This window comes from Podarcis muralis, chromosome 2, assembly GCF_964188315.1.
Source record: "Podarcis muralis chromosome 2, rPodMur119.hap1.1, whole genome shotgun sequence".
NCBI lineage: Eukaryota > Metazoa > Chordata > Lepidosauria > Squamata > Lacertidae > Podarcis > Podarcis muralis.
This window is the reverse complement of record NC_135656.1, coordinates 109,491,563-109,516,744: the sequence shown is the minus strand read 5'-3', so window position 1 is coordinate 109,516,744 and position 25,182 is coordinate 109,491,563. Positions and strand designations below refer to the sequence as shown.

The 25,182-nt window shown below is 45.1% G+C and overlaps 2 protein-coding genes across 2 annotated transcripts; both read right to left on the bottom strand.

Annotated features, from left to right (window-relative positions):
- Window positions 1-1,201: 1,201 nt before the first annotated feature.
- On the bottom strand, window positions 1,202-9,548 carry LOC144326752 (vomeronasal type-2 receptor 26-like). The gene is made up of 6 exons (XM_077923534.1): window positions 9,397-9,548; window positions 8,809-9,100; window positions 5,425-6,249; window positions 4,635-4,862; window positions 2,420-2,546; window positions 1,202-2,103 (listed from the first exon to the last, which is right to left on the bottom strand). The coding sequence occupies exons 1-6, from the start codon at window positions 9,546-9,548 to the stop codon at window positions 1,202-1,204; spliced, it is 2,526 nt and encodes an 841-aa protein (XP_077779660.1).
- Window positions 9,549-11,896: 2,348 nt separating this feature from the next.
- Window positions 11,897-17,024, bottom strand: LOC114590948 (uncharacterized). Its single transcript, XM_028717573.2, has 3 exons — window positions 16,635-17,024; window positions 13,677-13,777; window positions 11,897-12,870 (listed from the first exon to the last, which is right to left on the bottom strand). Exons 1-3 carry the CDS (start codon window positions 17,020-17,022, stop codon window positions 12,787-12,789), a joined length of 573 nt encoding a protein of 190 aa, XP_028573406.2. The 5' UTR covers window positions 17,023-17,024; the 3' UTR covers window positions 11,897-12,786.
- Window positions 17,025-25,182: the final 8,158 nt, after the last annotated feature.

Genomic DNA, 25,182 nt, shown 5'->3' with positions numbered 1-25,182 from the left:
TACATTCAGTTGTTCTTTATTAACAACTTTTGACAACAAATCAGCAGGAATTTCTTTTCCTGGCATATAGGACACATTTAGGAGTCCTCTCAGGATACAATCCCTTGCATGACATAACTTGATCTTCAAGTATTTGGTTCTTTGCTAGCACCCTTCAGAATTAAGCAAAGCCAAGCACGATTTGCTGTCCTGATAGATCTGTATAGGACACGACACAATCACCCTCATGTCCTTACACAATTGCAATAACCATTCAACATCCTTGAGTGAATATTTCAGAGCATTAAGTTCAGCTTCACAGGCATTTAAGCTCACAGTAGTTTGCCTCTTGCATGACCAGTCAAACAAACAGTTGTTATGCAGATAACATACACTAGAAGTGCTTTTACCATCTGTAGGGTCACTTCTAAAACTTGGACAGGGTATAAATAATAAATTATTATTATTATAAATTGTTATTATCAGCATATATTTCAAGATCTCCAGACTACTAATTAGTAAATTGCATTAGTTATGCATAGTATCTTTCAGGTAGAGAGCAATGCATTTTAACGCTTAACAGGTAGCATGTCTGCTTAACAGATTCAAGCTAACTGCAATGTCTGGTCTTGTGCATCTAGCAATGAAACTGAGTTTGCCTAAAACACTGTGGAACACTGAAACACTGTGGAATAAACTAGCATCAGTTAAGCCCCTTGCAGTTAAGACCAAAAAAATGATCTCATACCTTTTAAGAATAGGAGTATGTTATATATATATATATGACTGAGCCATGATAATGTAGTAAGTGAAATATATACAGTGGTGCCTCACAAGACGAAATTAATTCGTTCCGCGAGTTTTGTCGTCTTGCGATTCTTTTCGTCTTGCGAAGCACGGTGTCAGGAAAGTTTTGGAAAAGCTTCAAAAATCACCAAAGTCTTTAAAAAACTCAATAAAGGCTACCACACCACGTTCTATGAGTTGCTCCTCGAAGTCAAGTCGCAACTGTATTAACGGTGTTAAGAAAAAGGAAACAAACTTGCAATACGTTTCCGTCTTGCGAAGCAAGCCCATAGGGAAAATCGTCTTGCGAAGCAGCTCAAAAAACAAAAAACCCTTTCGTCTAGCGAGTTTTTTGTCTTGCGAGGCATTCGTCTTGCGAGGTACCACTGTACTGACTGCTGAAATGTGGCTGACCTATACATTTGACACAACCTTCTTATTTTCTTTTCACCATTAGGTGCTCTTTTGTATTCAGATCAGGCCTCAGTACAAGAATGTAGCATTTGGGAAGGAAGATGCAGCCCAGTAACCCCGCACTGGAAGCCAAGATGGAGAAGATCTGCACAGCCACCATGTATTTCCCCTTGGTGCTCAAGTAAGTTGGCACAAAGGAGACCCAAACACTGCAAAACACCAGCATGCTGAAGGTGATAAACTTGGCTTCGTTGAAACCTCCAGGCAGCTTCCTGGCGAGAAAAGCAACCGTAAAAGAAATGGCAGCCAGAAGGCCCATGTAGCCAAGGGCAGAGTAAAACATGGTGGTGGACCCTTCATTGCACTGCAGAATTGTCTGTGTGACTTGGGAATCCATGTCCAGTTCTGGGAAGGGGGGAGATATTCCGATCCAGGCAATACAGATGCCAAACTGAAAGACAGAACCAAAGAGGACAATACCATTTGCCAAACTCTTTCCCACCCACTTGCTAATGCTGTTCCCTGGTTTTGTGGCCATGAATGCCAAAACCACAGTTATAGTTTTTGCCAGCACAGAAGAGACGGCGACTGAGAAGATGATGCTGAAGATGGTTTGGCGGAGAAGGCAGGTGACCTTTTGAGGCTGGCCGATGAATAGAAAGGAGGACAAAAAGGAAAGCAGGAGAGAAACAAGGAGGGTATAGGTGAGGTTTCGGTTGTTGGCTTTAACAAGTGGAGTGTCTTGGTATTTAATGAAGATTCCCAAAATAGTACTTGTGATTAGGCACAAGAATAGGGCAAAGAAAACCAAGGTAACCCCCAGGGGTTCTTCATAGGAGAGGAAGACTATAGTCTTGGGGATACATTGATCCCTCTCATTGTTTGAGTATTGATCTTCTGGACACTCAAGGCAATAACCTGCGTCTGAAAGAAAGAAAAACTTATTTCAGTACATGGAATCTCAATGTTTTTCCTTTTTATAAATGGAGAATCCTGAAACACATCAATCTCATGTTTTCAGGATTGTATAGATTTTGGCGGAATCTCTGGAATTCCGTTGTGTTGTAGGACTGCAGCCATGCAAAATCAGCATCTTGAAATGTTGCGTTTCAATTTTGCAAAGATCACTGTATTCCTTTGCTAATACGTCTTTTCAGGCCGAACATGGATGCTTTCATCCTGAAGCTGCTTCTCAGAACCCCTGTCTCCCGGGACTTGCTGTTCCTTCAAAACCATTTACCTGTCTGAACAGAAATGGTCCCTTCGAGGCACAGGGCACAATAATAGCAGCATATCTTCTTTCCTTCTGGCACCACCTTGCGAGCTCCAGGTTGGCAGCTTTCTGTGCAGGTAGATAGGGGCGTTGTCTGGACATCAAGGAATGAAAGAGTGTTTGATTAATTACTGCTTTGTATATAGAAACAGAGTTTGAAGTTATGGCTCAGGACCGCAATACCTCAAGGACCACCTCTTTCCATATGAACCTGCCCGGATCCTGAGATCATCTTCTGAGGCCCTTCTTTGTGCGCCTCCTCCTCGAGAGGTCCAGAGGGTGGCAACACAAGAACAGGGCCTTCTCTGCAGTGGCTCCCCATCTGTGGAATGCTCTCCCCAGGGATGTCCACCTGGCGCCTTCATTATATACCTTTAGGCCCCAGGCAAAAACATTCCTTTTTAACCAGGCCTTTGATTGACATGCCCTTTTTAAATGTGGCTCTTTGTGAGGGGGGTATTATTGGGTTATTGCTTTTATTTTTATTTTATATACTGTGATCCTTTTATGTGAACCGCCCTGAGACCTCCGGGTATAGGGCGGTAAATAAATTCAATAAAGAATAAAATAATAAAAAATAATTACTAAACCGTTCTGTTCTGTTGGGTCTATGCCTTGCAGAAGAAATGATATCTCTCCGTCAGTGGTGTAGCGTGGGGGGTGCAGGGGGGGCCGGCCGCACCGGGCGCAACATCTGGGGTTAGGGCAAATCCACAGGTTAGGGGGCGCAAATCCACAGGTTAGGGGGCGCAAATTACTTGCCTTGCCCTGGGTGCTGACAACCCACGCTACGCCACTGCTCTCCGTGTCTCATGTTCAAAGCACTTCTCCTAGAATATTAACTGTGTTTTTCTATTACACTCAAACAAGGAATCCTTTATCACCTTAAAGTGGGGGTGAGAAACCTCTGGCCCTCCAGAAATTCATGGAAACTTAGTTCTTGGCCATGTTCACAGGGGTTTATGGGAGTTGGACTCCAGCCACATCTGGAGGCCACATCTTCCCCATCCCTCCCTCCTTGGAAGACTAAATAAAATAGGATGGGATAAGAATGCTTTGTTTTCCTTTTTTTGTTTTATTGAAAAAAAAGATGCTACAGAAAGTTTCTTATACATCAGGCATGGCCAAACTTGGCCCTCCAGCAGTTTGGGACTACAACTCCCATCATCCCTAGCTAACAGGACCAGTAGTCAGGGATGATGGGAATTGTAGTCCCAAAACAGCTGGAGGGCAAAGTTTGGCCATGCCTGTTATACCTGATCACTGATCTATATCACAATGACCTTGTAGCTATTTTTGACTGAGACCAGCTTCTGTAGTTTGTTCATTGATAGATCTTCAGGCTCACAGTTAGCATTGCTGTGTTACTTTTATTGTTGTTAGCCACTCTGAGCCCGGCTTCAGCTGGGGAGGGCAGGATATAAATTTTTATTTTTATTTTTATTTTTATTATACACTACACTTGCTACATTTATGGATGGTGGAGAGAATTCAGCATTAAAAAGTAAGCCCACCTAGTCTACACTCTCTAAAACAATATGAGAATAGAAATACAGTCCTCCTTTGAAATCTGCACTTCTCCAAAATCGGCAATGCAGTTCTCCAGCCAAGGAATGTGGGTGGGTTGGTTGGTGGGTGTACGTACATGCATACACACACACACACATATATGAAAATATTAAGAATGTATGACAATGAATATGTTAGTAGCAAGAGTGGCTGGGGATAATAATAAGATCTTTATTCTTATTCTATGTTAGTGAGATATACCGTATTTACGCAAATCTAATGTGCCATCAAACCTAATGCACACCTCCATTTTCAAAACCTTGAAACCCCCAAAAAATTAATTTGCCGTTGAATGTAAATGCGCCATCAAATCTAATGTGCAACCCAATTTTCACAAAGTAATTTGTCCAAAAAAGGGGTGTATTACATTCGAATAAATATGGTATTTGGGGGAAATTGCAAAGTGAACATCTGGCAAAATTGCATGAAGACATGTGTATATTGGGATAAATTTGTACCAAAATGCTGATAGATTTTCATATTAATATTGTAAATATGCCAGAATTTGGAGAACTGAATTAAAGATTGAAATAATTTGGAGAACCAAAACTGACAGGTTCACCCATTGCTAGCTACACTTCCCCAACTTGTAAGGTAAGAATCCACCCCCTACCTGGTTAAACCAGACGGGCCATACAGTGTCCTTCTCATGAATAGTCAGTTCTACACCCAAGGAGGTTTGAGTCTGCAGCTTTCCAACTTTCACTCGTGCGGCAGTTTGGTTAGGAAATGTGACAAAATTCACAATATCATAGTCAGCCGCTAGCTCCCTGTCTCCATCAAAATACACCTCGCCCATGGCAGTACTGTTGAAGCGGATGCTTCTCACAAAGGGGTGAAGCTAAAAAGATAATATTGGCAAGATGGATAAACAATTATGCATCATGTTGTTTTTAAATTAATATTACTTCAAGAGAAATGACTATAGTAAAGGTAAAGAGACCCCTGACCATTAGGTCCAGTCGTGGTCGACTCTGGGGCTGCGGCGCTCATCTCACTTTATTGGCCGAGGGAGCCAGCGTACAGCTTCCAGGTCATGTGGCCAGCATGACTAAGCCGCTTCTGGCGAACCAGAGCAGCGCACAGAAATGCCGTTTACCTTCCCGCCGGAGCAGTACCTATTTATCTACTTGCACTTTGACATGCTTTCAAACTGCTAGGTTGGCAGGAGCAGGGACTGAGCAATGGGAGCTCACCCCGTCGCAGGGATTCGAACTGCCTAGCAGGAGTGAACCAAAGGATCACGTCCAATGACAAGATGTAGCAGAGTGACATTCCCCACCCTACCAAGCAGTGACTGATTTGGAAATAATAAGCAAGGATACAACAGATAATAAGCACAAGCACAGTGAGGAACCACCTCTATAGGTGGCTAGTTTTCTTTGTCTCCCTCCCTCTCTCACCCGCCATGGCTCTATGTTCAGAAGGTCCAATCTGCCTTGTTCTGTAGTCATCACACGGCTAGATGCAGATGTCATCAGAGCATGGAAGGCATGTGCCATGACATAGACAGCACTATAAACAACATAGATCTCCGCAGACATGCCTTTCCCAAGCCAAACTGCTTCCATTTTCCCCTTCCCCATGCACCTTTTCCAGGTTTCTCTTAACCATCTGTGTTTGGAATGAGAGCAATCAAATATTTCTGACCAAATCTGATCGAAGGAATCTTCATCTTGAGTCAGGAAAATGCCCTGGGATTTTGAACCCTTCTTCATTTGGATGCTGAAGAACAATGCACCATGGAAGAATATGACGTCCCAGTACTCAAAAGATGTGCTTAAGGTGAAGCCCCACAGAGCTGTAGAGATCCAAACTTTCCCTACCGGGGCATTGATTTCTAGTTCAACTCTGTACAGCGCATGTGGCAACAGAAACATTGTGTCAGAATCTCCATAATAAATAATCACGTTGGCCTTCCTCTGCGAAAGAAGTGCTAGGCTTCTTAAAAGTGTCTTCTTTGAAACACGAAGGTCAGAAAATATTTGTGGGATCCCAAAGGTGAAGGCTACGCATATGCCATCCCTAAAGAGCATCGCCTTCATCGTTCTCACAAATAGATTTCCACCTTCATTGTCTGGAGCAAGCAGACCAACCCAGGTCCACCTAAAATGCAGCAGCAGCATAGCTATCCCCCTGTACTGCGGAGCTTCCTTTGGACTCATCCAGTAGGAAGAGGGGAAGTGAGCTTTGTCACTCAGAATATGGTTGACAAAACCGTAAGTGAGCTGGAAAGGAAAGGAAACAATGTTTAGCGTTGGAAATAATGTGGGAGATTTGCAGCCAAAAATCTAAGAATGTATAAAGGTAAAGGGACCCCTGACCATTAGGTCCAGTCGCGGACGACTCTAGGGTTGCGGCGCTCATCTCGCTTTATTGGCCGAGGGAGCCAGTGTAAAGCTTCCGGGTCATGTGGCCAGCATGACTAAGCTGCTTCTGGCGAACCAGAGCAGCACATGGAAACGCTGTTTACCTTCCCACCGGAGTGGTACCTAGAATCATAGAATCATAGAGTTGGAATAGACCACAAGGGCCATCGAGTCCAACCCCCTGCCAAGCAGGAAACACCATCAGAGCACTCCTGACATATGGTTGTCAAGCCTCTGCTTAAAGACCTCCAAAGAAGGAGACTCCACCACACTCCTTGGCAGCAAATTCCACTGTCGAACAGCTCTTACCGTCAGGAAGTTCTTCCTAATGTTTAGGTGGAATCTTCTTTCTTGTAGTTTGGATCCATTGCTCCGTGTCCGCTTCTCTGGAGCAGCAGAAAACAACCTTTCTCCCTCCTCTATATGACATCCTTTTATATATTTGAACATGGCTATCATATCACCCCTTAACCTCCTCTTCTCCAGGCTAAACATGCCCAGCTCCCTTAGCCGTTCCTCATAAGGCATCGTACCTATTTATCTACTTGCACTTTGACGTGCTTTCGGACTGCTAGGTGGGCAGGAGCTGGGACCGAGCAACAGGAGCTCACCCCGTCGCAGGGTTTCAAACCACCGACCTTCTGATCAGCAAGCCCTAGGCTCCGTGGTTTAACCCACAGCACCACCCGCGTCCCTAAGAATGTATATTCTTGTTAATTAGTAAGCCTAGGGGCTAACAACCACAGAGCTGTAAATTTCTAGGTAGGCAGACTCCGACCATAGGAATGCAACTGGTAGAGAGAGAGCTCTGTGTTGTTTCAAGGTGAAAGAAAAGAAAGATTGAAACCCTTCTCCTTCCTGTTGCTCACTTGCTCTTTTTCCTTTTATACCATGTCTTCAATGGAGATGGATGGATGTTTACGCTCTTCCTCAGCTTAGACTCCACTTTAGAATTCAGCTATGTACAGTGGTACAAGGGACGCGGGTGGCGCTGTGGGTAAAAGCCTCAGTGCCTAGGACTTGCCGATCGAAAGGTCGGCGGTTCGAATCCCCGCAGCGGGGTGCGCTCCCGTTGCTTGGTCCCAGCGCCTGCCAACCTAGCAGTTCGAAAGCACCCCCGGGTGCAAGTAGATAAATAGGGACCGCTTACTGGCGGGAAGGTCAACGGCGTTCCGTGTGCTGCGCTGGCTCACCAGATGCAGCTTTGTCACGCTGGCCACGTGACCCGGAAGTGTCTCTGGACAGCGCTGGCCCCCGGCCTCTTAAGTGAGATGGGCGCACAACCCTAGAGTCAGACATGACTGGCCCGTACGGGCAGGGGTACCTTTACCTTATGTACAGTGGTACCTCAGGTTACTTCAGGTTACAGACTCCGCTAACCCAGAAATAGTACCTCAGGTTAAGAACTTTGCTTCAGGATGAGAACAGAAATTGCGTGGCGGCAGTGGGAGGCCCCATTAGCTAAAGTGGGTTTCAGGTTAAGTTTCAGGTACAGTTTCAGGTTAAGAACGGACCCCCAGAACAAATTAAGTTCTTAACCCGAGGTACCACTGTATTTTGTAGCCTGGAAGTATTTTTACCTGCGTTATTTTTGCTCCTGCTGTTTGCTGAAAATGAGCGCAAGAAATTAAGTAAGTAAACACTATCTTTCATTTACTTTACAGTCTGTGTTGTGGTTCTGTGTTGTGGTTAAGCAGGGAGAGAAGGGGGAAACCAATACATAGTTGGTTAGCTGGACTTGCTCAAAACAAGGTTGGATAGCCTAGTTCTCATGCTTTTAATTTTGCTGCCAAGGATGGGATTTCAAAACTCTCTTCAACCCCACTGCTGCCAGGAGAGATAACTTGTGATTAATATATCCTCCTCTACCTACTCAATCCATCCCACAAGAAAGATTGCCATCCTAAAATAGCTTCCACTCAAACTCGGATCTAAGTCCCACTGAATTTTTTTGGACTTACTTCCAGGTAAGTGGGTTTAGGCTCATTGGCATTTATTTTCATTCACTGTACGTTTGGCTCCCTTGGCAATTTTGTGTGTGTGTGTGTGTGTGCGCGCTCACGCGCGTGCATGCAAAAAAACCTTCCATCTGTGTGGTGCAACAAGTTGGTATCAGCTGCACTGTGTATAAACATTTTCAAACTTAACTACTTTTACTCTATTTTTAACAATTTATATTATTTTTCTGTATCACACAGAATGTGAAGTGTGCGAGTACATGTGCTTATCACAACTTTTTAAAACTGAGTAGTGATTTTCATTCTTGTTTCGTTCTGCTTTTGAATATTATATTGCTTTTATACCACCCTGACATTTTATGAGAAAGCTTTCAAGTTTAAAAAGGTGGATCTGAGATTTGCTCCGACAGGTTGTCGTTGTCATCCACCCCTCCCCCCACCCCCACCCCGTTCTCCATACCTGGGGCATCTTGAAGAGGTCTAGCATGGTTGACATCTGAAAAAAAGTTTCGAAGTCCCCTCCTTGAATAACAGCCAGGTTCTTTCCATGTTGTCCACACCTGAAATTAGGGACCACCCAATGCCCAGGTGAGAGGAGGTCCATTGTGGCTTCATAGGTTATCCTGACACTGAAACAGTTCTCAAAGATATTGTAGCCTAAGGTGATATTAGGTAAGAGCTTGGGATTTTCATTGATCTCATTAATAGCAAGCAAAATGGCCAAAACATGCTGGTAGTTCATCTGTAGTACTCTGGATTGAAAACAAATGGAACGTTGACCAGTTTAAACAGTGTATTAAAATGGATATATGCAGAAGATGTGCCAAGAAACCACTCAGGCGGATGGAGTAAAGCAGTGCTAGGGTAGAGACCCTACAACTTTGGGGCAAATTTCCTTCATATCTGCAGGTGAGCCTCCTACTCTCCCAGTCTCATTTCAAACCATTCTGCTAAACTATGGAGCTTAAGAATCTGCTGCTCACTCTGTATACAGGAAAGATAAGAATTGGCTGAGAAAAATCAAAAGCTATGAGCAAATAGCACTTACGGGAGGAAGTCACCAACAGGGTCAGACCTGAAAGCATGTTTTGGATACAGAGCGGTCCTCACAGGTATAACTCCAGCAATGATGTAATCCCCTGGACTGTAATAATTATTTGAAGATGTCCGTAGGTCTGACAGATCTAGATCTTCCATCATTGCTACCTCAACTGGCAAATGAAGCAAGACTAACAGAAGGATCATTTTAGGCACAAACAAGTGAGAACTTCCTTCAACTGATTTTATGATATTCAGAGCAAGGACAGAAGCATTTGCTAGGAAGGATACACAAAATCTTCATCCTGTAACTGACTTCTCAGAGGAGGAGCTAGAGGCTGGCTTTGGTGCCAGAGAAACAAATTTCAGACTAGCCTACCACCTCTGATAGTCTAACTCCCAGCCCTCGTTCTTAATAGCTCAGTATATATATTTATGTTGCTCTTTTTCCATATTTGGCAAAAAGAATGATCAATGATTCTGAATTCTGATTATTATTATTACTGATCTCAAAAGTGACCTCTGGAAAACCCTATGAGGACACAAATCAATCACAATGTTTTTGATAATTGCAGGGGAGATATAATCACCTCCTCAAAGTTTCACGCTCTCTTTGCGGCTGCTTGCGCAGGTGTACGGCAGGAGAAAACATGTTTGCAAAAGTTTGCATCATGCTTTCCTATGGGGCAGCTGAGAGGACAGTGAACTTGGAGGGCGACGTGTGATTCTCTAGACCCTTTGTTGGTGACCCTTGACTTTAAACTGATGAGAGGGTAGGACTGGGCTGTACACAGACTTTCAGCCCAGCTGCCTGAGCATTCAAATCCCTTGCATCAGTTTCCTTCCAAGACTTCAGAGGAGGGCAAGTTACTTCTCGCCCTCTCTCTAGCTTTCTTTCTCTCTTTCTTCCCCTGCTATTTTTTGACAGCCAATAGCGAGGCCTGGAAACAGATGGAGAAACAGCACACAAGCACTCTGCTGGCTACCCCCTGATCACTTTCTGCATGCTTGGTCTCCCTAGGACAGCGGTTCTCAACCTGTGGGTCCCCATATCTTGTTGGACTACAACTCCCATCATCCCTGAGCTCTGGCTAGCTAGGGGTGATGGGAGTTGTAGTTCAACAACATCTGGGGACCCACAGGTTGAGAAAGGCTGCCCTAGGAGGTTATGGACTCTCCTTCCTTGGAGGTTTTTAAGCAGAGGTTGGGTGGCCATCTGTCATGGATGCTTTAGTTGAGATTCCCGCATTGCAGGGAATTGGCCTAGATGACCCTCAGGGACCCTTCCAACTCTGCAATTCTATGAGAAAACTGTCCATTTAATCCTACCCTCTGTTTCCTGCTATTTAACTTGTTACTGATCCACAAGAGGACCTTGCCTCTTACTCCATGACTGCTAAGCTTATTCAATAATCTTGGGTGAGTTACTTTGTCAAAAGCTTTTTAAAAGTCCAAGCACACAATATCAACTGAACCACCTCTGTCTATATGCTTGTTGACGCTCTCAAAGAACCATCTCACTAGGCAGTCACCTGATACTAACGTATTTAAGAAGAGTTTGGATTTGATATCCCGCTTTATCACTACCCTAAGGAGTCTCAAAGCAGCTAACATTCTCCTTTCCCTTCCTCCCCCACAACAAACACTCTGTGAGGTGAGTGAGGCTGAGAGACTTCAGAGAAGTGTGACTAGCCCAAGGTCACCCAGCAGCTGCATGTGGAGGAGCGGGGAAGCGAACCTGGTTCACCAGATTACGAGACTACCGCCCTTAACCACTACACCACACTGGCTACAATATTCATCTCACTGTCTACTATTTAACACCGTTTGTGCAACTTGCATTCATTTCTTTCATTGTTGTTAGTCTTCAGGTTTTTAGGAATGTGCTCCACAATTTTATTTTATTTTTTGCATCCCTTATTGTCCTCTTGCATGTTTTTAGGCAAAATTTGTGTTCCTTTTTGTTCTCCTCATTTGGACAAGGCTTTCATTTTCTAAAGTAAGCCTTTGTGTCTCTAATACTCCACACACACACACTTTGCTTATCAACCACATAAGGCTAACTCCTGGCCCTGCAGTATACATTATAGCTGAGCTTTTATACAGCTCCCAAACATTTTGGAAAGATTTGACCCTAACTACGTACCTGTTAGGCAGTGTACATCTGATTCCACATATGTGTTCACCACAGGCATGAACTCAATGCACAGCTCTGGGAGGGTGGAAACTTTTATGTGGAGTCAGGCTGTGCATCCGCTGAAAACATGTGTATACCTTTAGCCCGTATACCCAATGAAGAACTTGTCACACCAGGTAGAAGAAAAAGATTGATTTATTGAACATACATGAAGAAAGACAGCATATAGGTGCTGCTTCAGACAGCAAGGTTAAAAATATGCAGGCAGCAAATAATCATTAAGCATTTACACACAAAGAATCCCTGACTACCAAAAAGCCTAGAAAATAAGCAATGCAATTTCTCATAGCCTTATACTGAAAAGAAAGAAAGGAAGGGAAGGGTATACCTGATCTTGGAGCAAGCAGGATTTGAGAACTATGCCTCTGGTAAGAATTAAGCTCTCTCCTTCAGAATTCCATGCAGGCAAGGCAACAAAGTCTCTCACCCATTATTTGTTCTAGAAAATTGAGGAGTTGAACTTTGGATTCACCAAGAAGCAAAGGTGGGGTCACATGGGAACTGGGAACTGACAAGCCATTGAAAATTCCTCGCCTAACCATACTTTGAACCAAAATAACCCCTATGGAGAGGTCAGAGGGCTTCCTTAGTGAGTGAATAACATTACACCTCTTTTGAAGTCTAAAGTGGCTGTGTTGGGTTTTCTCAGCAACTGTCTATTTACATATATATTGAATTTGAAAGCCCTGTGACCACTAGTCCTTATTGGTTTGACAACATTTACATCTCGCACCAGGCCTTGGGTACCACTTAAGATTAAGTCCAGGGTTACCACCCCTCTGGCTGTTCCATGGCCAATTCTTCTTGGGCACAGTCTGACCTTTAGAGTGCCTAGAAATTGTACTTCTTCGTTGTGACTTGAGCACACATGAATATTGCCTATCTTGCTGTAATACAACTCCCTTCATACCTGACCATTGGCCAAGCCGACTGGGGCAGCTAGGAGTTGGAGTCTAAGAGCTGAAGACTAGTTCTCTTTCTGCTGCCTGAACTTAAGGGCTTCACGGTGCTGGTTGAAGTCATATTTGTATGCCTGTTGCAATTCAAGATATTCGGTTACTTCCAGATCATGATACTTGAGTGGCTGAAAATTGCAGCCCTGCAATGGGGGTAGATGGGGTAGACAACAGTTCCCAATTTTTGATAGGTGTCCTGTTGCTCTCCTTGATTCATGAAATGAGCAGATGGCTCATTCATGACATATCAGCTCCAGTCAATAGTGGATTTCCCAGGATGGCCCACAGTCTTCCTTCCCTGAGTGATGCTTCCATCCACTGTGCAAAAATGCTAGGAGAAAAAGAGTGGAGTTTGGCCCTCAAGCTGTGGAGGCTTCAGTAAAGATCCCTGTTCCCATAATGATTATTTTGCAGCAACGGTTTGCTAGGACAACATAGAAATCAGGTTCCCCCTTGCCACTTGGCTTGGAACATTTGAGGAACCTCTGACATATGGGCAGAACGTGGCAGTCCAGAATTCTCTTTCTTGACCTCTAGAACTTACACTAGGGATGTGGGTGGTGCTGTGGGTTGAGCCATAGAGCCTAGGACTTGCTGATCAGAAGGTCGGCGGTTCAAATCCCTGTAACGGGTGGAGTTCTCGTTGCTCGGTCCCTGCTCCTGCCAACCTAGCAGTTCGAAAGCACGTCAAAGTGCAAGTAGATAAATAGGTACCGCTCCAGCGGGAAGGTAAACGGCGTTTCCGTGCGCTGCTCTGGTTCGCCACAAGCAGCTTGGTCATGCTGGACACATGTCCCGGAAGCTGTACGCCGGCTCCCTCGGCCAATAAAGCGAGATGACGCCGCAACCCCAGAGTCGGCCACGACTGGACCTAATGGTCAGGGGTCCCTTGACCTTTCCTAGAACTTCCACAGGCCACGCCTCTCTCTGGCTCTTGCCCTGTTCCCTCCTTGGGGGCTTTAGCTTGGTTGGAATGTGACTCCAACCAACTTCTGTATTTGGGTTTTTTAAAAAAATTAATAAATGGGTGTTATTCATTTAAGCCTTCTTCAGGGGGTCTATTCTGAGGAAGACACTTAACATTTCCCTTTGCTCTTTTTCCAAGCAATTTTTTTTTAAAAGAAATGCAGCACTTACATCTACCACCAAGAGCCCAAGGAAGCAGAGGAGGAGGCCACCCCAAATCATCCGAACCATATTCTCAGTGCTGAGTTTTTCCTGGGTTAATGATCTTGCTCCTGCAGTAAATGTGGTGGGGGGGAAAGGGATATTGAATCAGAAAAGGTGAAAAACAAGAAACATATCACGTCTTCCTTAAAATACCTTGGGTGCTTTAGCTTGGCTGGAATGTGACTCCAACCAGCTCTAGTTTTTGTTTTTTTAAAAAAAAAAATATGGGTGTTATTCAGTTAAGCCTTCTTCAGGGGGGTCTGTTCTGAGTAAGACTGAGCCGAAAGCCATCCAGTAATTTTTATTTAATTACATAAAGAAGATAAAGCAGAATAAAAGAAAGAAAAATACTGTTAATGTGATTGGTTTAAAACAAATATCAAGTTCAAGTTCAAGTTTTATTGCGGCAAAAGCCAGTGACACTAAACACCACAAGGTCAAACAAAAAGAAATCAACAACATCAGAAAAAAGAAAAAAAAAGGATTACACAAGGGAACTTCGCAGTGTGCCATTCAACAGAGGAGATTTATCCATAAGTTAGAGCAGGCAGGGTAGCTGGGGTAGCAGGCTTGTTGGTTTTTGAATGTCTGGTGTAGATTTTTTCAATTTCGTTGTTCTGTATGGGCCAATGACAATAAAGATTATCGTATCATTATAGGTGAGTCAGAAGGATTATACAGTGGAACCTCGGTTTTCGAACATATTCCGTACCGGAAGACCATTCAATTTCCGAAACGTTCAGAGACTGAGGATCAATGGGCGGTCAGCAAAATCCATTGAAAAAAATGGAGAAACACGCCTTGGAAGCCATTTGACTTCTGAGGTGAGTTAAAAAATGGAAGCAATTACTTTGGGGTTTTCGGCGTTCAGGTTCCAAATTGTTCATCAATGGAGACAATCGAGAACTAAGGTTCCGCTGTACAGTGTCAGGATATCAATGAGGGTTCACAAGTATACCTTTACGTTTGCATCAGAGTTTTTCCTGGGTTAATGACTCTGCTCCTACGGCAGATGTGGAGGTGAAAGAAAAGGGATATTGAATCAGAAAAGGTGAAAAACAAGAAACATATCACGTCTTCCTTAAAAACAAGCCAACATCAAGACATGGTGTGTGAAGCTGACTTGTTTTACTCATCTGTAGTTGGGATGATCTGCCATTTTTCTGGCTTCGGACCAGAGGTATTGCTAAATATTTACAGGGTTCATGGCAGAAGCCCATGTCAGGGACTGGGCAGAGGAGGAATGGTGGAGACCACCTCCCCATCCTGACCCTTCCAGAGAAGAAGAAGACAGTTCAGAATTACACAGGGGTTTGAGGGAGGTCACAGCTCAGAGGTAGATGAGGGGGAAAGCTGAGAAATAATGGGAGAGGAGGAAGAGGCAGAGCCGGAACAACTGGCTGACACGTTATCACTAGAAAGCATTCCAGACCCACCATCTCCCAGAACCCAGTGGGCCTTAAAAGTGGGAGAGCAAAGGGCTCAGAAGCAAAGGGTGCTCAGCACTACCCATAGAAGAGATGACGAATGAAAAGGGGGAGGAGAGATTTACTTGGGGGCAACACCATTATTCCAAGAGGCTGTGTTCCCAACCCTCTCTCTGTAAATATTGAATAAATAGCAGGTGGTTAGGACTTTTCCTTATCTTATCTTATCCATTACTGGCAACCTGCCATGGGGGTTGGTTCCTCTCCTGCCTGATGGCCTGTGATGACATCCCCCTTGGGGTCCCTTGTAACTCTACACTTCTACAACTTGATGAATAACATTTCCTATATGTTAAGTTTCATATAAATATAAGCTTCTGGGAAATTAAGATGGTTGAATGGGGTCTTGCCAGCTGTGTTGTACAGTGCAGCCAGCTGCCCTACGTTTTGTTTTTAAGGAGAAAGTGATATGGTGACCAGTACAAACAAACTGGGGCTCAGAGATGAAAAGAAGACAGAGTCCCTACCAGAGAAGAATGGCAGGTTAGGTTGATGGACCATGCCGAATTGGCAAAAGTGACCAGAAGAATAAGAAATCAGGAAGATGAAATTTTTAACAAAGAATGGGGGAAATATATAATCTGCCTTAGAACCATTGTAAACAATAAAAATTATTAGTAGGATTGGAATAACAACTGTAGTTTAATGTTGAATTTGGGGTATAATGGAGATTTAAAAGATTTGGATTAATACATAAGATGCAGGAGGAAAAAGTTAATATAAGGACCCACAAAGGGGAGGAGGAAAGTTCAGGAGATTCTTCGGAATTATCTTTCTGTGCTGATTGTTTGATAATTGTTTGTAAATTTTTAAAATCTGAAAAACTAAATAAAAAGCAGAAAGGAAAAGAAAATGTGTGGCGAGGATGTTGTGGGGTTTGTAGCTTTCTTGCAAAGAGAATGACATAAGAACAATAAGTGGGGGCTGTTGGGTTGTTGTTTTTATTTCTATTAGGTATTTTGTGGTTTTCTATCCTGATTTTATTCTGTGAACGGCCCTTAGACCCCCTGGGTATAGGGCAGTATATAAATTCAATAAAGGAGGAGGAGGAGGAGGAGGAGGAGGAGGAGGAGGAGGAGGAAGAAGAGGAAGAAGAAGAGGAAGAGGAAGAGGAAGAAGAATAAAGCTGCTAGATTGCTCCCCCACCCCCTAGATCAGGGCGTCTCAGCATCTAGGAACTGGCTGTACCAGATGCTGGACCTCAGGTTATAATTGTTGGACAACCACCAAAATAGATTTTGTGAAGGGAGACTTGTTTCAGTTCTATGCGAATAGAACTGAAACAGTGGCATTCTCAGTCATACCTTATGCCTCACTGAATTTAGTGGAGTTAAAAATGCATAGGATTGAAGCCCTGGAGATCACATCAGGACAGCAGGCAATCATTCCAAGCATGAAGCACCCTAAATATTTATTTATGCTCATTGCTGTCCATTACCTTCAGTCACGGTGAGATTCACTGTCGCATGCAGTCTTAAATCCAAGGATTTAATTGTCGCGCGGTACATTCCCGCATCGTGAAGCCCCACGCGATGAAGCACTAGCGTGCCATTCTTGAGAACGTCTGCCCGCTGCTGATACATCTCATCCACCAGTTTGTTAGTATTACATTCTTTCCCCCACCATTTGAGGGCTGTTCCACTGCAATTGTCTACAATGTATGCAAGGATAAGGACATTTCTGTTGCCGGCAATAAAAGTCCATGTGATGTGGAGGAATTCCCAGGAAGGACTGGGGGGCTGAAGGGAGAAGGGTAACTGAACAGTCTGGTTGATGGTAGCGTTGACCCAACTGTGAGCTGAGGAGATGGGCACTGCTGATGCCATGCCTGGAAGAAACAGAGAAGGAAAATGCATGTGTTGTCTGCTATACATAAATGGTAAGGTAAAGGTAAAGGGACCCCTGACCATTAGGTCCAGTTGTGGCCGACTCTGGGGTTGCGGTGCTCATCTCACTTTACTGGCTGAGGGAGCCAGCGTACAGCTTCTGGGTCATGTGGCCAGCATGACTAAGCCACTTCTGTCGAACCAGAGCAGCGCACAGAAATGCCATTTACCTTCCCGCCGGAGTGGTACCTATTTATCTACTTCCACTTTGAAATGCTTTCGAACTGCTAGGTTGGCAGGAGCTGGGACCGAGCAATGGGAGCTCACCCCATCGCAGGGATTCGAACCACTGACCTTCTGATCCGCAACCCCTAGGCTCTGTGGTTTAACCCACAGCGCCACCTGCGTCCCATACATAAATGGTATTTGTGGCTAATACCCATTGAAAGCCTTATCCTCGACGTATTTATCTAATCCCTTTCAAAAGTCACCCCTGTTGGTGGCCATCATCATGTTTTTCTTGGAACATCTGTACAGAAAAAGCCTGTCAGAGAAGGGGGCCCTGCCCAGTAGCTGATAAGATAATCTAGTGCTTTTGTGAAGAAACAGCATTTTGGAGAAAGGCAGAGAGTCTGAGACTGAGAAAGAGAGGAAGATGTATGGGAGGGTATGCAAAAAATCCTATGACACTGGCTGTGCCACTGAGACAGCATCCACATCAGTGCTAAATAATGTCTTATTTATACCCTGCCCATCTGGCTGGGTTTCCCCATCCACTCTGGACGGCTCCCAACAGAGTATTAAAAACACGCTGAAACATCCAACATTAAAAAACGTCCCTAAACAGGGCTGCCTTCAGATGTCTTCTAGAAGTCAGATAGTTGTTTATTTCCTTGACATTTGATGGGAAGGTGCTCCACAGTGAGGGCGCCACTACCCAGAAGGCCCTATGTAATCGCATAGAAAGCCACCCACAGGGAAAGTGTTCATCCCTGACATTTCTCACCATGTGAGGGGCATTAAAAAAATAGCAGGTGTGAAGAAGAAGAAGAAGAAGAAGAAGAAGAAGAAGAAGAAGAAGAAGAAGAAGAAGAAGAAGAGGAGGAGGAGGAGGAGGAGGAGGAGGAGGAGGAGGAGGAGGAGGAGGAGGAGGAGGAATAGTTTGGATTTGATATCCCACTTTATCTATCCCCTTCAGGAGTCTCAAAGCAGCTAACATTCTCCTTTCCCTTCCTCCCCCACAACAAACACTCTGTGAGGTGAGTGGGGCTGAGAGACTTCAGAGAAGTGTGACTGGCCCAAGGTCACCCAGCAGCTGCATGTGGAGGAGCGGAGACGCGAACCCGGTTCCCCAGATTACGAGACTACCGCTCTTAACCACTACACCACACTGTCAGAGCCTATATACATGTCTTTATGCATGGCTGCCCATTATAAACATTTTTGCACACTAATATATGCATTTTGCAGTCTTTTTATGTGGCACGCCAACTCAAAATTCAGAAAAGTATAAAACTTCAAGAGTAGGTGTATTTTGGTCCATGTGTTGATTCCGCGGGGAGGATTCATCTAATGAAACTTGTCATCAGAAGCCCTGCGAAAGGTCTTCAACCCATGCAAGAGAGATTTCTCCCTTCCTCCCCTCGTCCATCCCACAAATTTGGCCTAGGATGGGTCAAGAGAACTCCCAGAACCAGAGACATAACTGGGCCCCCTTGCTTATTTGGCATGGAGATATATAGGTGCCTCCAAAGCTGAGAGAGACCATGGACCAGAAACTCAAAGAGTTTCCTTTTTGTTGCCTTTCGTGCTCCGCCAATGACTTTCTAAACTGAGGGCTATTTTTGCGCCCTTCCTGGGCCTGCGCCCTTGGCAGCCACCAACCTATCTAACTCCTAGGGACGCCCCTGCTCAGAACAGCACACAGGGGGGAAGGGATCATTCTGTTTGGCAAGCTGAATTGCTTGTGCAGATGGAAGATTTGATATAATTCGCGATGTTGAATTCCACCCAGGGTGTGGGGTGATCTGCTTTGGGTTTTCTAAAGGAGAACAAAGTGTCTAAACTCACTGCCATTCGTTTGGTTCTCCTGCCCTTCAGAAGCTCACCCCAGCAGCCTCACTATCCCATTTGTAGAACGCTTATAGCAATAACCGCCCATCTTGCCGGCTCTTCTGCCCAGCGTTGTCCCCAAAGAACCGACTTCCAAAGCACAATCTGCTTTTGCTTTTACTCACCTGAGAATGCCCAGAAGAATGCCACACTGATCAACATCCTGGAGGGTCGTACAATTAGATACCGCACCAATTCTGAAATCATACCCGTCTCAAACCTCCAGCAACTGAACTGGTTCCTTAATTGAATGTTTCAAAATTGTGTCTCTCATTTTTTCTTCTACGTGGTAAGTGAAAGATCTGGTCTCTGGAAAATGAGAGAAGCAAGCAGCTCTGGTGTGATGAGACCACTTGAGATAACACGATCAGCAAAGGATGTGGTCTAGCAGGGTCAGGTACCTGCTGCACAATACATTTAGGCTGGGCAGCTAGGAAGAGAATAGAAACTTAACTTGCACCATTTCAGAGAATTATGGCCTTGAAGCATAAACCGAGGGGGAGGGCGACAGCTCGGAAAAGTGGTAAGCAGAAGGCAGATGAGGAATAGAAACGTCACACAGAAACCGCAGTCTTTATAGTGTATTAAATTAGGGTTGGTTGCTTGGTGAATGGGACGTATACAGCTGTGTGTGTGCAAAAAGGGGACTGCCCAGAGGACACTCAGCATTCTACTTGCCTGCTTCTTCAAATGGCAAGATGTTCTAGAGGTGCAGCCTTTAACCAGGGTTGTTTTCCTCTCCAAAAAGGTCACCGGAGGATTGTGACAAGACTCCCTTTGATACTGGACAAGGACCTTTGACTACTGGCTTCCAGGTCCTGAGGAATATTGCAGGTGGAGGATGGATAGGGATGGGAAATCACATGGGGACAGGAGATTTAGCAGTTTGAGTCCACAATCATTCACAGCATCCCTGAGGGAATGGGGGTTAAGGCTGGGAGATGCACACCATGACTTTAAAACAAAAACAAAATAAAAACCATCCCTAGCCTCGCTGCACTATATGGGAAGGTTTCAGGAGGGAGGGCAGTGAGAGGGAATTATACATTTTGTCTTCCCTGCTTTCCAGAAAGCTGCCCGTCCTAGCTATACAGTCTTACCTCGGGTTACAGACACTTCAAGTTGCGCATTTTTGGGTTATGGATGCACTGAAACCCAGAAGTACTAGAACAGGTTACTTCCGGGTTTCAGCGCTCACACATGTGCAGAAGCATTAAATCGTGCTTTGCGCATGCGCAGAAGCGCAGAGCCACGACCCACACGTGCGCAGGTGCGGCGCTGCAGGTTGCGAATGTGCCTCCTGCACGGATCACGTTCGCAACCCGAGCGTCCACTGTATAGCAATTAGTCAGGTATGTTTGGGGTTGATAGACAGCCAGTGGGGAAATGTTCCTTCATCATCATCATCATCATTTTTTATTTGTATGCTGCCTTTCCACAGTTAAAAAACAATGCTCAAGGCGGCTTACAGCTTAACATGATTTACATAATTACAAAAGTCATAAACAATAAATAAACCACGTCAGAAAAATACACAACCAAATGAGAAACAATTTCCACATAAATCAAAACCTAAAACTAAGAATACAGCATTAATGTCACAGTTTAAAATGACATAGGTAAAAAATAACAGCAATTTAAACAAACAAAAACAAAACAAAATGAAGCCCTCTCTGCCCAGCAGCAGCAGCAGCAGTCCTTTATAGAGCCCAACAGGCCCCGCCCTGGGCCAGGTGTTGAGTGGCAGGACTTTCTAATATATAGACACCCAGTTTTAACCCCAGTCTTCCACAAGGCACCTTGGAGGCCTGAGCTTATTTCTAACTGTTTATCTATACATGATCATGTATAGTGATCGTGTATCTCACAGCCTGCAAGACAAGGTGGCAGGGTAGGGTAGCACAGTTGTCACAACACTAGGGTGGCAGGATAGCTCTGGACAAGTACATTGCTCCAACAAGCTAGGAATTCAATGATGGCTTTCCAGCCTCTGCCTCTCTGAGGCTCCAACTGGCCCCTGGGTGAACTAGCCTCTTAAAGGCTGAAGACAGATACATCTCGTCTCCTATCTGGTGTGTTCCCTGCACCATTGGGCTGGTGAGCTAGTGTGGAAAGCCTTTGGTTTCCCTGTGATGGATCTGGGTCTGGTTCTATAGGCCCTGGTACTCTGGGAACTGGTTCAGTGGATTCTTGCCTACCAGGCTGAGGTTCAGGGATCCCTTTATTACCAGCATCAGATTCAGGATCAAGAATCTAATCTGTCTCCCCAGCTGTAGCCTCTGACTGCAGCAGTCCTGGCTGCTGCTGGACTTCAGGTTTGTGATATCATGCTAAAGGTAAAGGTAAAGGTACCCCTGCCCGTACGGGCCAGTCTTGCCAGACTCTAGGGTTGTGCGCTCATCTCACTCTATAGGCCGGGAGCCAGTGCTGTCCGCAGACACTTCCGGGTCACGTGGCAAGCCAGGGCAGCACACGGAACACTGTTTACCTTCCCGCTAGTAAGCGGTCCCTATTTACCTACTTGCACCCGAAGGTGCTTTCGAACTGCTAGGTTGGCAGGCGCTGGGACCGAACAACAGGAGCGCACCCCGCCGCAGGGATTCGAACTGCCGACCTTTCGATCGGCAAGTCCTAGGTGCTGAGGCTTTAACCCACAGCGCCACCTACGTCCCTGTGATATCATGCTACTCCATTCCTAATGTAGATCTTCGCTCACCCTTTTTCCCCTAGCAGGAAGGGCACCATTTTGTGGTTCAGCTCAGGTGTCAAAATGTCTTGGGCTGGACGTGCTCTCAGCTCATTTTGTGGAGACATATGAGATTTTATTCATGAGTGACCATGGTATCTTGAGGTCACAACTAATCACAAGTTTGTTTCTTTTTGCAACAGAAGTAAGCCTTTTGTTATTACTTGAAACAGAAGAAGCTTTTAGTTTTGTTTCCCCCAGTTCCTCAATTTGTTTCTGGTCTTAAATTTAGTTTTCACCATTTCTTCATCAGTTTGCAATTTTGTGTATATGTATATATAAATCTACACGAGGAAGTCATACACGTGTCTGCACATTTTCACTAACATATGCATGTTCATATATAGTTTTGCCACTTTCCCTAACAGAATGCATTTTCTCCATGCTTCTTTCCCTGGTATACTTTCTGCATGCATTGCTGTTGCTGTTTTAGAAAACAAGAGTTGCAAAGTGCAAGTTTCTGGATGTATTGATTACTGGATGTATTGATGAAATGATTACTGTCATTTGCTGAATTGAGCAAGACAACAAAAATATCAAAACACTGGCTACGCTGGAGGCGTCTAATGGGAGTTAGAGCCCAGCAACATCTGACGGATACCACATTTACTTCTTACCTTTGACCTGTGAAACCATGTACTGTTTCCATTTATCTGAATAACATGCATCTCAGCCATTGTCTGTATCTGGTGCTGCAGTCAGTACCTTGGCAGCCACAGTTGGGTTAACACAGGGCTACCAGCTCATCCCTCTGGGTCTCAATAAGCAGTAAGAAGACTATAAAAATGACCCACTTTTGGGAGGCTATTTTAAGAAACCTTGGTGATTATTAGCCCTTGAGCCCACTTATTGAAATGGAAACTTGTTTTTATTATTAACACACACAAAAACGTCACCTAGACAATATCCTGCCATGACAGCATTGTATCTCCTGTGCAATCAACAAAATATCACAAATGTTCAAGCCACAATAAAAATGGAGGAAATCGCATAGGTTGTCTGCTGAGAGGCACAATTATTCACAGGCTTTTCTGCACCAGCAAAGACACCTAAATTCTTACGGGCATAAGCACAACTTGCACTGAATGTTTTCTTCTGCAGACACACAAAGTTTATTAATAGCCACATACCAACATCCTGTTTCTTTGTCATGCCCAGAGAGGAACCAAGAGAAAGGCAAGAAAGACTTGGCTTTCACTCTTTGGTAGCATAAGAGCAGATGTAGGGGACATTTTCCAGCCCTAGGACCACATTTGCTCATGGGCAAGTTTTGAGGACCACATTCCAGTGGTGGGTCTGGTAAAGGTGGTTGTGGCCACCCATCCCACACCATAACCCAGGCATAGGCAAATTTGGCCCCCCAGATGTTTTGGGACTACAATTCCCATCATCCCTGACCACTGGTCCTGTTAGCTAGGGATGATGGGAGTTGTAGTCCCAAAACATCTGGAGGGCCGAGTTTGCCCATGCCTGCCATAACCCATCCTCTGTCCAGGCAAGCAAGAAGTACTCTGATAGTTCAAGGACACATCCCATCAAGGTAAAACCACCAGAAGAGAGAGCAGATCAGGACCCTTGAGGGTTGTGCCCCAGGAAAGGTGCATGAGCTAAGCCCTTTGAAGATCCAGATAGAGGTTCCCCATCCCTTGTATTAGAGATAAGTAAAGGACCCCTGACCATTAGGTCCAGTCGTGACCGACTCTGGGGTTGCGGCGCTCAGCTCGCTTTATTGGCCGAGGGAGCCGCCGTTTGTTCACAGACAGTTTTTCTGGATCATGTGGCCAGCATGACTAAGCTGCTTCTGGCGAACCAGAGCAGTACACGGAAACGCCATTTACCTTCCCGCCAGAGCGGTACCTATTTATTGACTTGCACTGGGAGCTCACCCCGTCACAGGGATTTGAACCGCCGGCCTTCTGATTGGCAAGCCCTAGGCTCTGTAGTTTAACCCACAGTGCCACCCGCGTCCCGGGTGTATTAGAGATACACGGCCCTATTTGTACCCAAGAATATCCTTGCTTGGGGAAGGATTCTAGCTCAGTAGTGAAGCACATGCTTGCGTCTCTGAGTGAATATTGAATAAATAGCATTGGTAAGAACTTTCCTTGTCTTATCCGTTCCTGGCAACCTGTTGTAATTCTGAAATGTCTTCTTCTTCTCTGGAAGGGTCAGGCTGGGGAGACGGTTGTGGCGATCACACAGGGTCCACGGACACTTCACCATCTATTGATCCCTGTGCCACCATTTTATTTCTCGCTGCCACCACCCAGGCCCTACCTGGTACAATACTCCTCAGCATGGTCCCTGACAGGAGCCAACTCCTAGGGGCCAAGGGGGTCTCTGGCCCCCCAATCAAATATTTGAGGGGGCTGGGGCCTCCCAATGTTGAAGGGCATTGGCATTCAAATGGTCTGTGTGTGCCGTGTCATTGATTATGTGGGACGTGGTTTACCTGCCCCCCCCCCCGATATTCTATTCAAGTTGGCACCTCTGCCTCTCGCACTAGCAGCTGACTCACATAGCACCCGTCTTTTGGGGCCTCACTCTGTTGCTGTTTAGTCGTTTAGTCATGTCCAACTCTTCGTGGCCCCACGGACCAGAGCACGCCAGGCACTCCTGTCTTTCACTGCCTCCCGCAGTTTGGTCAAACTCATGTTGGTAGCTTCGAGAACACTGTCCAACCATCTCGTCCTCTGTCATCCCCTTCTCCTTGTGCCCTCCATCTTTTCCAACATCAGGGTCTTCTCCAGGGAGTCTTCTCTTCTCATGAGGTGGCCAAAGTATTGGAGCCTCAGCTTCAGGATCTGTCCTTCCAGTGAGCACTCAGGGCTGATTTCCTTCAGAATGGATACGTTTGATCTTTTTGCAGTCCATGGGACTCTCAAGAGTCTCCTCCAGCACCATAATTCAAAAGCATCAATTCTTCAGCGATCGACCTTCTTTATGGTCCGGCTCTCACTTCCATACATCACTACTGGGAAAACCATGGCTTTAACTATACAGACCTTTGTTGGCAAGGTGATGTCTCTGCTTTTTAAGATGCTGTCTAGGTTTGTCATCGCCTTTCTCCCAAGGAGCAGGCGTCTTTTAATTTCGTGGCTGCTGTCACCATCTGCAGTGATCATGGAGCCCAAGAAGGTAAAATCTCTCACTGCCTCCATTTCTTCCCCTTCTGTTTGCCAGGAGGTGATGGGACCAGTGGTCATGATCTTGGTTTTTTTGATGTTGAGCTTCAGATCATATTTTGCGCTCTCTTTCTTTTCTCTATTTTCATCAGCGGAATGTTGGAGGATATGCTTCTG

Excerpts from the sequence above, each read along its gene's own strand:
- LOC144326752 (XM_077923534.1), bottom strand. The coding sequence starts at position 9,548 with ATGATGGAAGATCTAGATCTGTCAGACCTACGGACATCTTCAAATAAT. Across the intron at positions 6,250-8,808 it reads ACCTCTTCAAGATGCCCCAG|CTCACTTACGGTTTTGTCAA; the intron begins GTATGGAGAACG and ends TTTCCTTTCCAG. Across the intron at positions 4,863-5,424 it reads TGAACATAGAGCCATGGCGG|CTTCACCCCTTTGTGAGAAG; the intron begins GTGAGAGAGGGA and ends TTATCTTTTTAG.
- LOC114590948 (XM_028717573.2), bottom strand. The coding sequence starts at position 17,022 with ATGGCATCAGCAGTGCCCATCTCCTCAGCTCACAGTTGGGTCAACGCT. Across the intron at positions 13,778-16,634 it reads GAATCTCACCGTGACTGAAG|GAGCAAGATCATTAACCCAG; the intron begins GTAATGGACAGC and ends CATTTACTGCAG. Across the intron at positions 12,871-13,676 it reads TTGGGCTCTTGGTGGTAGAT|CATTTTTGCACAGTGGATGG; the intron begins GTAAGTGCTGCA and ends TTTTTCTCCTAG.